Source organism: Girardinichthys multiradiatus, chromosome 2 (genome assembly GCF_021462225.1).
Source record: "Girardinichthys multiradiatus isolate DD_20200921_A chromosome 2, DD_fGirMul_XY1, whole genome shotgun sequence".
NCBI lineage: Eukaryota > Metazoa > Chordata > Actinopteri > Cyprinodontiformes > Goodeidae > Girardinichthys > Girardinichthys multiradiatus.
In genome coordinates this window covers 40,122,245-40,134,929 of record NC_061795.1, presented here as the reverse complement: position 1 = coordinate 40,134,929, position 12,685 = coordinate 40,122,245, and the positions used below count along the sequence as shown (strand labels likewise).

The following is a 12,685-nucleotide window of genomic DNA, read 5'->3' as shown; positions in this document are numbered from 1 at the left end:
TTTACATAGTGAATATCTTATGATATAATAAATGTATTTTGGTGGAGTTATTAATTTTGTTAAGGTTTCATATGGGAGGCTATGCTAGGTTCTGTCATAAATGCAGTACGTTACTGCATTTAGCTAAAATCCACAGAAATACTGAAAGAAAAAGACATGCTAAGATGCAGCATGCAATTTAACAACTGGTTATATAAAAGTTTCACTAAATTCTAGTTATTTTTCTTTTTCTTTGTATTGACATATTTAATACCTGGTTTTTCCAGCTCTGACATTGGCTCCAGATAACCTAGAGTCCTGGATTCTCTATTATGCTCTCTTCTCTTTAGCCTACCCCACAGGTTTTCTATAGCATTTAGAGAACTGAGGTGACCATGGAACAAAGTTGATTTTTGAACCAGTTCTGTTTTGTTAGACTGTATGGTTTGGTTCATTATGCTGTGAAAAGACCAAATGAAGACCCATTATCAGTTACTAGAGGAGTCTTTATGATTTTTATGAACACCAGACCCACCTAGAGTGTATGTTTCCCAAAGGTTGATCTGACTGCCTCAGTAGAGGTTAGCAAACTAAACACATTTGGGTTTGTGAAGGTAGGACAAGAGAGACTTTTTCCTGGCATTCCTTCCAAACAACTGATTGGTTGGTACAAAACATCCAAAGGTTGTTTAGGGGGCGGGATGATTTGCTTATTTTGGATGGGTTGTACTGGAATTCTAATTTCCCCTTGGGGATCAATAAAGTATCTTTGAATTTGAATTGAATTGAATTAAGGCTTTTTACACATCTTTATGCCAATGACTGTTGAGGGTGCTGTAACCTATGTGGAGCTTAAAAATCTCATGTCGTGTTTACTTTGATAAAACAAAGGTTAGGCCAATTAAGCGTGTGCAGTTACTTCACAGTAAAACAATTAGAAAGGTACTTTTATCTTAAGATATTTTATTAATATTTTCTGTTGAGCATCAGCCAATAACAAACATTGAAAATGAAAATCATATTATGGGAAATGTTACACACAAGGAAAATATTCAGAATTTCATCAGAGACTTTAAATGCAATCAATCTGCCACATCCGTCTGCACGTTTGCTTATATAATGCAAAGCTGACAGCGAGGGAATGAATTGGATAATGAAGTTGGGTCAAGGATTGGGATTTGTAAATTCTGTGGAGTCAAATGTTTGCATCTCAGGTACAGCATGGACAGGAATGAAGTCAGAGGTGGTAAATTAGGACACGCTGACAGTAAACAGGTAGATGGTTAGCGCTGAGAGGTCATTATTCACAAATCATGACTTTAAGGAGCAATGGCTGTCTTGTGCTGACAGTGCACTTATCATTCTGTCTTTTTCAGAATGGGAATATTTGGGGGGAAAATTAATAGGGAAGGGAGGTGTCTGGCACATGCACCATATGTTGCCACAGCTGGAAATGGGGGAGGTCTCAGGAGAGAAAGGACAAGGCAGGCAGAGAAAAAACAAAGCAAAAGAACAGGAGGAAGTCACACAATTGGTTCTCTGCAGAGGACGATTTCCAGCTCTCCACGGTAGAGCTTCCCGCCATCGGACAGGCTCATGATGCTCTCCTTGTAGCCCATCAGATTATTCACATCCACATCCTGAGGACATAGAAGGGAGAAATATGTCATATGTGAAGGATTTTGATCGAGGAAGGAAGATGCTCGAGGGATGCCTGAACCAGCTCTGTGGCTCCTTTCAATACAGAGGAGCAGCTGCTCTGAACTGCTTCATGTTGTTTATTTAAGGTGCACAATGAATATACAGGTCCTTCTCAAAATATTAGCATATTGTGATAAAGTTCATTATTTTCCATAATGTCATGATGAAAATTTAACATTCATATATTTTAGATTCATTGCACACTAACTGAAATATTTCAGGTCTTTTTTTGTCTTAATACGGATGATTTTGGCATACAGCTCATGAAAACCCACAATTCCTATCTCACAAAATTAGCATATCATTAAAAGGGTCTCTAAACGAGCTATGAACCTAATCATCTGAATCAACGAGTTAACTCTAAACACCTGCAAAAGATTCCTGAGGCCTTTAAAACTCCCAGCCTGGTTCATCACTCAAAACCCCAATCATGGGTAAGACTGCCGACCTGACTGCTGTCCAGAAGGCCACGATTGACACCCTCAAGCAAGAGGGTAAGACACAGAAAGAAATTTCTGAACGAATAGGCTGTTCCCAGAGTGCTGTATCAAGGCACCTCAGTGGGAAGTCTGTGGGAAGGAAAAAGTGTGGCAGAAAACGCTGCACAACGAGAAGAGGTGACCAGACCCTGAGGAAGATTGTGGAGAAGGGCCGATTCCAGACCTTGGGGGACCTGCGGAAGCAGTGGACTGAGTCTGGAGTAGAAACATCCAGAGCCACCGTGCACAGGCGTGTGCAGGAAATGGGCTACAGGTGTCGCATTCCCCAGGTCAAGCCACTTTTGAACCAGAAACAGCGGCAGAAGCGCCTGACCTGGGCTACAGAGAAGCAGCACTGGACTGTTGCTCAGTGGTCCAAAGTACTTTTTTCGGATGAAAGCAAATTCTGCATGTCATTCGGAAATCAAGGTGCCAGAGTCTGGAGGAAGACTGGGGAGAAGGAAATGCCAAAATGCCAGAAGTCCAGTGTCAAGTACCCACAGTCAGTGATGGTCTGGGGTGCCGTGTCAGCTGCTGGTGTTGGTCCACTGTGTTTTATCAAGGGCAGGGTCAATGCAGCTAGCTATCAGGAGATTTTGGAGCACTTATGCTTCCATCTGCTGAAAAGCTTTATGGAGATGAAGATTTCATTTTTCAGCACGACCTGGCACCTGCTCACAGTGCCAAAACCACTGGTAAATGGTTTACTGACCATGGTATCACTGTGCTCAATTGGCCTGCCAACTCTCCTGACCTGAACCCCATAGAGAATCTGTGGGATATTGTGAAGAGAACGTTGAGAGACTCAAGACCCAACACTCTGGATGAGCTAAAGGCCGCTATTGAAGCATCCTGGGCCTCCATAAGACCTCAGTGCCACAGGCTGATTGCCTCCATGCCACGCCGCATTGAAGCAGTCATTTCTGCAAAAGGATTCCCGACCAAGTATTGAGTGCATAACTGTACATGATTATTTGAAGGTTGACGTTTTTTGTATTAAAAACACTTTTCTTTTATTGGTCGGATGAAATATGCTAATTTTGTGAAATAGGAATTTTGGGTTTTCATGAGCTGTATGCCAAAATCATCCGTATTAAGACAATAAAAGACCTGAAATATTTCAGTTAGTGTGCAATGAATCTAAAATATATGAATGTTAAATTTTCATCATTACATTATGGAAAATAATGAACTTTATCACAATATGCTAATATTTTGAGAAGGACCTGTACACAGCTGATAATCACCTATGATTGATGATTAACCACCGTTTAGACATGGACCTCTACACTGTTCAGTATTTTGGAGTAATTTTGACCATACTTCAATTGAAAGTACTTTTTACTGTTGCAAATACCAAAGGCTCTTTTTTGTTTGGCTCATTTCAACACATTCTGGACTCAGATGTTAAACAGTTAATGAGGTTGGATATCTTACTGGTTTCAGTAAAGCTTTTGATCTGAGCTTCTGCAGCGCTGAGATCAGAGCACTCAGACATATGAATCACATGCAGCATGTTCAGTTTTACAGGCATAGCAAGAGGTAATGTCTTTAGCATAGTTTTAAGTTTATTAGGAAGAAAAATGATGGCAGCGAAATGTTATTATGGCCCAGCAGTCTAAACCAATGTTTGCACTTGCATGGACAGCTGAGCGTTGCATAGACACAGTATGGACTGACACACCTAAACCACTTAGCAGAATGAAGGACATCCTATCCATCTCTTACCTTCTTGGTCTGGTAAAGGTCTCGTAGGAGAGCCTCCAACTCTTGCTCATCAATGTAGCCATTCCCATCCTGGGAGTGAATCAAAGGAAACAACACGTTATTAGTATTTTCAACTTAAAACATTGAGAAAGACCAAAGCATGTGCTTATTCTGACTAATTATTTTCCATTCATCCTTCCACTTCTTTAATACCAGCTTAATCCTATTTATGCAGGCAGGGCACAGGCAGGTGCCTATCTTCATTCATCCATTGGCAAGAGAAGGAGACAAATTATTTTTAAATAATAAACGTTATTGTCCACCAAAGAGCCACAACATGACTGGAGTAAATGATGGCACTTCTTTTGCTATGCTAAAATGTTTGCACTGACACCTTGAATTGTCACACCTACCACCTTCCAAAACCTTGCAGACCTTCAGGTCTGTTAAAACATGACAATGAAGATCTAATGAAAACATAAAAATAAGTCAGTTTTTGTCAGGTCTTCTGAGTTTTGTCAGATCAAAAGATGGTCATACATCAGAAAGCAGCAATAAAAAATAAAAACGACATAAAAACAAATGCTTATTTCATTTTTATTTTAAAATGCAAAATATTATATTAAAATCAACACTGTTTTTCAAATTTCTGGTCAAAATGGATGAGTAGAAATCTGACTTCGATTAGGTTTTGACCATATACGGGAGTTGCAGAACATGACAAAACGTGACACTTTTTTATCCATGTTAGTGTTTTTTATTTTTCTTCTAAGCAGCCAGACTCAAGATTGTTTAAAGCTTTGCATGTCTTTCAGAGGTTTCATTTGGCTATCTCAGTCCATTATCTGACCATTTTCAGCAGAATAATATTTTTGCTTGTTTGTTATGTTTTTATTAAATGTAACCATTAACAAGGCTCCTAAACTCCAGCACTGAACTAGTATTGTGTCAGCATATAAAAACGCTTGGCCAAAAATCACTTTTAAATTGGATGTTTAGGCTTTGTTGTTAGCAGTCTGTGACATTTGTTCCTGTTTCTTTAGTTGAATCAAGAAAATCAAAGATAGGATCCTAAGATTAGGATTTTAGTCCCAACAAGGTGATTCCTAAAGATCTATTAGCTGAAATTAGGAATAAGATAAATGATCTGCTCAAGGTCTCTTAGGTTTTAGGTCCGTAGGTCTGTAACCTTTTTTGGCCTTTAACACTTTTTTGATCTCCAATTCTCTCATTTCTAACATATGCTGTCACGGTCAAGGCCAAAAGCAGTACATTTCCATAAACAAGAGGTTCAATTTATATTTATGTATGTGGCAATTTAAATAAAATTGATAATGCATACATCCGCTGTACCAACAAACTGATGAAAGAATGTTACAAGAATTTAAAAACACATTATTAAATCATTAAATGTGGAAATCATTAAAAGTGAATAAAGAAAAGTGGGTGAAATTTAAAGAACAACAATCAGGAAACAGGTGGAGCTACTGCATAATACCAATTTAAAAGATTACAATAAAGTCTGGCTTTGTGGAAATTAAATATAACAAAATAAGATGAGTTGAAACTTTTGCACAGCACTATGTCTGCGCTGAATAAACATATGAAAAATCCCACATTTTTCAGTTCTGCATTTCACTTGTTTTGTTTAGCCCTGGGACACCGGTAGATTAATTGTACAACAAATCGTCAGCATGCTGTTTACTTAACTTGCAGAGAGAACTTCCTAGATCCCAGTTTGACTGGGCATGTGCAGGATGTACCACAACAATCTTGTATGCTAACAGCCCAAAGACACAAACGCTCCATAGGATGTTGTCCTTCTCCTGACACAACCAAACAATTTTATTTTTAGCATTTTTTGCATGTCTTGACTGATTGGTTTGTTTTTCCAGACCTGCTGCTAAGCTGCATTCAGGGTTTTATGGTGAAATTCTGAATGTACCAGCAGGACACTTAAAAAAGGCTTTCCCATTCACAATAATGTGAAGAGGGTTAGCTGTAAAGCCAATATTGAGCCTCTTTGCTAATTAATATGTTGTGTCTCACAGTGGAGTTTATAGGGTTTCGTGCCAGGAGATAAGTCTGTGTTTCTGGAAATCTGTTTTTGGCAAAAACATCGGACCGCGATCTGTTCAACTGGGCTCAGTCTCAAGATGACTTCAGAGCAGTGAAACCTGCCAGTCCTTTAAAACGAGATGTTCTTTAATGTTAACATAGTCAGTTTAAAGTGTACTAGATCCAGGGAATAAAATGTGAATTCTATTTATTTCCCACTTTAAGGATAAAGGACCTGGCATTCTACAGAGTTATGGGAAAGCACAGTCACATTAGATCTCAGCCCGTCTGTCTAAGCTCTGGGGCATCTTGGATTTTGAAGTCTCTGCACAGTTCAGGGATGTGAAACCCTGAGACACACTAGTGTCCAGCCGACAGTCCACAGTCTCAGCACCAGTGACAGCAGCTGCCTGCATTTCATCTTAAGGGGCTGCACTCAGAACAACAAAATAAACTCATTGCATAGATAAATGTTAGTGCTCTATTTATTCTTAACTGAGCATTTAGGTACTATATGTCATTTGGAAATAAGGAAGAGTGCAAGCCTTCAAATCAATAAAAACATGAGAATTTGATCATCTAACTCCACCAACAGCTCTACTGCAGCACCAGATGGTCAATACTTGCTCACTTTTCCTTCATTATGATAATAAGCTAAATATTTCCACTCAAAAGAAAATAAGTTTGACCGGTTTTGCAATAGGTAAAGTCACAACGCATTTTTAGAACATATGGAATAAAAATGTGAAATTTGGATGTAGTTTGTGTCAGACTGGATCCATTTGGCATGAGAGGAAATTACCCTTAATTACAAAAGTACATATTACATAACCTTTAAATATATGGTGGCTGGCAGGTGCCAACGCACAGCAAACACATAAATGATGCAAACGCACAAACACAAAAAACAAATGCAACAGAACATGCTGCAAACACAGCTAATAGAGGCTACGTTCACACTGCAGGCAAATGCAGCCCATCAGAGTTTTTTGACCATATGCGACCAATATCCAACTTTGCCATGGCAGTGAGAACGGCCCATTTCAGATCTTTTCACCTCCAAAAAAATCTGAATTGTGCCACTTTCACATGTGTTACAAAATCGGACACATATTCGATAGACTTCAAAGCATCTGCCGTCAGAACCGTCATGACGCATTTTATCCAACTTTTATGTCATTGTCCTGGCTCCGACTACACATCTACTTACAGCGTTTTTCCACCGAAGGAACTCTCGTTCTTGAACCAGTTCGGTTTGCGTCACCCATAGAAAAATCAAGTATTCTGTGGTGCTGAGCTAAACCAGAGCCTGCGGTCTGGAACCTCTGTTTGTTGGTGGAAACACACGTTACCGGTTCGAAATCATGCTCAGCAACCGGAACAGGCTGGGTAACAGACTTCTCTTACAGAAGTAGCAGTCGCTGCTCCACAAAATGCCATTGTAATTAGTTGTGCTTGCCTTTTCCTTACCTTTCTTCGTCTTGTTATAATGTAGTCATATTGTTGGCTCCCATTGCTCAACAACTTAATAATAACACAAAGATGCTGACATCCATTACTACTTCGGTAAACAGTGTGTTGCTGTGTGACATCTACATTCTTCTTTTGCCCATGTGGGTTGCTTTGTTCAGACTAAAGTCTGATCGCATTTAATGAATAGTTTGAACAACCATGCAAAAAATAAATAAATCGGATTTCCACAATAAAAGTCATCATTGAGCATCAAGACCTAAAGTGTGAACGTAGCCAGAGAAAAGCAATAACCTGCAACCAACAAATGCAATAGAAGAATGTTACATATGCAAAAACAACAGCAAGTTAAGAAAATCTACAAACTCGCTCCACAAAATGGAAGTGCACTAGACACCTACAGGGAATAAACCATTAATATTAACAACATAAATATGCTGCTGTTCTATAATACTGTAAATAATGAAGAACACTTGTTTAAAAAACACGTAAAGGAACACACTTCCCTCCAAGTTTCTTCTGGGCGTCCCGTTAATGTCTTTACTAGGGGTTGGGTTGGATATGACTTGGTGGTTGACTCCCCCCAGTGGTCTGACGCACTTCCATTTTGTGGAGAGTTTGCAGCTCTTAACTTGCTTTTGTTCTTGCTATCTGCAGGATTTTTCCTTTGCATTTGTTTTGGCAGGTGTAGGTTTTTTTTCCTGTAATTGCATTTTTTTTCTTTGGCAATGTTTTTTTGTTGCATTTGTGCTTAGTTTTTGTGTGTTTGGGAGTTTGCATCATTTATGTGTTTGCAGTGCGTTGGCCACTGTCACCCTACAAATATTTTTATTTTTTCCAAACCAAGCAATGTGGTCTGGAACATCTAAACAGATTGTCATGACTTTCTTACTGTGTACCACCTCAGAAAACATTTAATCTCTACAAGAATGACAAAAATGACAGACATTACCACAAATTTACCAAAATTACTATATATATCCACTATAATAATCCTGCAAGGACTATTTAAATTCAGCTGGAAATGGTGACTGTGACAGCAGTTTTATGCTGTGCATTGACTGACAATAATACCACAAACAGGATGAGGTTACGTAAGATGACCTAATATTTTACAATAAAATGGTATTTATTTAAGTATTTAAATTCAATTACCTCATCATGTTTAGACCTATGTAAAGCAAGTTTTTAGATGTGCCAATATAAGATAAAAATGACACAGCAGCCTTATGTAATGCAGTTTTCGAAATATCACATTTCTAAGGCAATCTGTGTATTTTGTAGTCTCCCTGCAGTGAGTTCTTTGTTTTCAAAAAGAACCATTAAAGATTTCATCACTTAGTTAAATCAATGCAGCTGATTCAGCTCTGGAAAAAGTCCAATATGTCTAAGATACCAGTTTTTATAACACCTATAAGGAATATGGAAAACATCCACAACAACTAAGAATCAAGCCAAGTCAAAAAACAGATCTTGTCACATTAAAATAAATTCTTTATTTCCCCCAAACCTGACTCAGCCTTCTTATAATACATTATAGCACATCCCTTGCTTCACACCATAAGCGATAAACATGATTTAGTGGAATTGTTGTACAGCTCCACTTAAGGAGCTGGTAGTGAATAAAGAAACAACAATGTTTGTATTTTAATTTCCTCAAAATTAGTCCTTAAATAAATAAAAATTTAATAAAAATAAAATAAAAATTGATAAATACTTAAAATAATAGGCAATTACCAAAAAAACATTCACATTTCAGATGTAACATAATTTAATTTAAGAACTGGCATGTAGAATTTTATCTTTATTTAATATTCTGTAAGGTCTTAAATAGAAACTAATAAATTAATGCATTTTTATGACATAATGAACCCAACTTTTCCCAATAGAAAATGACTGAAAGGAAGCATAACAATTTTTGTGAGTTAGATAAAGAGATCTGTGCGATATGTTGAATCGCCATCGTCATCACAATATCACCCTAACCCATCAGTCAATATTGCAACCATAAAGGACATGTCTGTTACCAATATTTGGTTGGCTGATATATTTCTGGTGTCACATTCAGGTTCTGCATAGCAATAATATATTTGGAAAGTTAGCTAGACCTTTACTTCCTTTAATGCCAACACCTGATGCATATTTTTAGTGACTGAGATGGTAAAGCTCACAGAGTTTGGTGGGGTCATTGTGTAATGGTAAAGAAAGTGAGTCATCAGGAAAATGTGGGTCAGTCCTAAGTAATCATTGTCTCAATTTTCAGAAATAGTATCGCAGTTCCACATTTACGTCACATCCCACCACCCCAGATGTCACTTACCTTGTCATAATAATTGAAGATAGAGTTGAACTGCTCAGAGGTCAACTTCACACCCTGTAATAACAGAAAATAATGCAAAAATGTAGGATCAACCAACTTAAAAAAATAGACTCAACTGCTACATCCAACATATGTATGAGCATCCATAAATGGTTTAATTACTGTGTTAACATGTCGAAACAGAGGTTTTCTTTCAGAATGTGTCATGGAAGGACTAGCCAACGTAGCAACAGTGATTCGTGTAGGACTGTTGGCATCAGCTTGGCTTGCCGTCAGAATAATGGCCTAAAACAGTCATGTTGTCTTTGCACTTACAGAGTAAATGACTCAGATACTATACTTAGATAACCCTAGCTGATACATCTGTTAATCAACCAATCTATTAATATATTTCCACTACAGCCAGTAGCATTTTGCTACTTACAGTTTCAGATTTTAGGCGAGGGCTTTGGATACAAACTAAGCTAGCAAATTAAGAGCATTGTTAGCACCAACAAGTCAAACATCTGTTGGGTCCTGATTTCCATCTTTGCTGGGGGTTTTCTGATTTCCTATAAACTTGACTCATAGATTTGATGTAATGTATTTTTTCGTCCTCAACATGTCTTATTTGCTCATCTATTTAAGTACAAACTGTACAATATGCTGTTATGGTCAGGAACTGGACTGAATAGAAATTTACTAAAAAAGAAAAAAAACATGTTGAGAAGGCATTAAAAGTCTAACTCTTTAAGAGAGAAGGATGAAAAATGCGTTTGTGTAAAAAATACTGTGTAATACCATATTAGAAAGATAAGCCCTTTATAGAAAAATTACTAAATTATAAATCTGTGGCAACAGTAGCAACATCTGTGTTTAAATGGTTTTCCTTCCCATACCTGGAATTTAAGAAGGAAATTCTCCTGGACAGGGAGGAGCCTGTAGAGGAAAAGGACTTAATTAGCGGACACAGTAGTTGTTTAAATATTTAAATCTAGTGACAGTGAATGAACATCGGGAGGAAATGTATTTTAACTTTTAATATTGTGAAAAGAAATATGATGCATATAACCTGGCCATCTCGGAGAGGCCCAGCTTTCCATCTCCGTTCAAATCAAACATCCTGAGCTACAAAACAAAACAGTAAAGAAAATCACTAAATGATTAATTGTGGAGAAATTTAAAGCAGAACCAGGATTTGAAATCTTTGCAAACTTCAGCAAACATGGTTCTACTTTTACCTAAAATATCATGACATGGCTTTTAAAATACTGATAACCTGTCTTCTTGGGGTTTTTTTTTCAAAGGTTTATGTGAAAAATTACTTTTGACCAAGAACTGCAGAACACCATTGAATAATTAGCATCTTCGAAAGACTAAAACGTTAAACAAAGTCAATTGAAGATTTGGGGATTTCATTATTTTCCTTTGTAGATTGCTTAAGTCCAATCCAAAAGAGGACATATTAATGCCTTTTCAAATGCTAACCAAATCATTCATTAAATTATCTGCATTGACTACTTATGTTGTAATTCAAAAGGTTATTAGGGCCAAACTAATTCAAAACCAATTGTTACTGGCCAAAATGTGCCTTATTAATGACATTTTACATAAAAAGGGGTTTTATATGAGCTATAGCTTTACTGATCAAGCAGATAGATACTTTTTTTCAGCTGGATTTTTTTTCATTTCAGCCTGATATGAAATGAATGCATTTTCTTTTTGTGTCAATTTTAGCTCTTTTAGGCCCAAATCTAAGTATTTCAATATAGGCGTAAAAGCTGAAGGCTCAACAAATTAGAGTTCATCAAGAACTATAATGGTCCTATATAACAAACCATCAAATAATATTGATGTGCTTATTACAATTTTATGTATGGCAGATAGTCATAATTTATAATTTGGAGTTAATTGTGATAATAGTAGCTCTTCTAATTTTTGCTGACAATGTTTAAAACTAGCTAAGTATTTCCCCCCTTCTTCTAAAAAAAATGTCAATTAACACTTCTGTCGTTTAATAAAAAACTCCACTTTCAATATTATGATTCTTTACAGTGAAAGCTGGGCCCGCAACAAATAAAAGATAGTGTCGAATCAATTGCTTTAACCTTCTGAAGCAACTGTAAAGGAACAATAGGTTCATCTAGGCATTGAGGAGGTTGTAAAAATGAGGTCAGCTTCAGGGTTTCCGGGAAGCAGATGTTCCTGCATCTGGGCTGAAGACAATTTGCAAAAAATGATGGGTCATTGCCACTTCACTGAGCATCACTGCTGCCACCAAAACCACAGATCTCTGATGTCCACCAGACCAGATGGACACTAGAAATACATCTTAAATTATTCCATATTTTGTCATGTTATGGGCACAAACTTTAGTGTATTTTATTGTATTTATTTTTGTGATAGACAAACACAAAGTAGTACATATATTGTTAAGTATAAGGACAAGTATACATGTTTTTCCAAATATTTCTTACAAAAAAAAGATTAAAAAAAGATGTCTTGTGTATTTGTACCCACCCTCCCTGAGTCAATACTTTGTAGAACCACCTTTTGCTACTCCAGTTTACAGTCTATGGGCAATACTGAACTAGCTTTATGCATCTAGAGAATGAAACCTTTACCCAGTTGTCATTACAAAATAGTCCAACCTCAGCTAGACTTACTGAAGAGTATATATCAACAATAATTTTAATTTTTTTACAATTTGAATTGGATTTAGCTATGGACTTTGACTGAGCCATTCTAACACATGAATCTGCTTAGATCTATTGCATCTACTCCTATGTGGGATGCTGTCTTTAGGATGATGTGCTGTGCAAGTTTTCTTCCACACAAAATGTTTTGCACGGAGTCCAAAAAGATTTAACTTTGTGTCTCAGCTGATCAGAGCATTATCTACCACACATTAGCTGTCTTCCCTATATGGTTTGGGACAGTCTGGAAACTATAGATTCTTCCTCCTGAGCCGTGGATCCCAGTAACTCTTCCA

At 37.2% G+C, this 12,685-nt stretch overlaps 1 protein-coding gene across 1 annotated transcript in view; it reads right to left on the bottom strand.

The window, feature by feature from the left end:
- Positions 1 to 925: 925 nt before the first annotated feature.
- calb2a (calbindin 2a) overlaps positions 926 to 12,685 on the bottom strand; it is a 31,142-nt gene continuing 19,382 nt past the window's right edge. The window contains exons 7-11 of the mRNA XM_047354679.1: positions 10,766 to 10,821; positions 10,593 to 10,632; positions 9,715 to 9,768; positions 3,888 to 3,956; positions 926 to 1,619 (exon numbers count right to left, since the gene is read on the bottom strand). Coding sequence (XP_047210635.1) covers positions 1,503 to 1,619; positions 3,888 to 3,956; positions 9,715 to 9,768; positions 10,593 to 10,632; positions 10,766 to 10,821 — 336 coding nt within the window. The 3' untranslated portion in view covers positions 926 to 1,502. The remainder of the gene's footprint in view (positions 1,620 to 3,887; positions 3,957 to 9,714; positions 9,769 to 10,592; positions 10,633 to 10,765; positions 10,822 to 12,685) is intronic.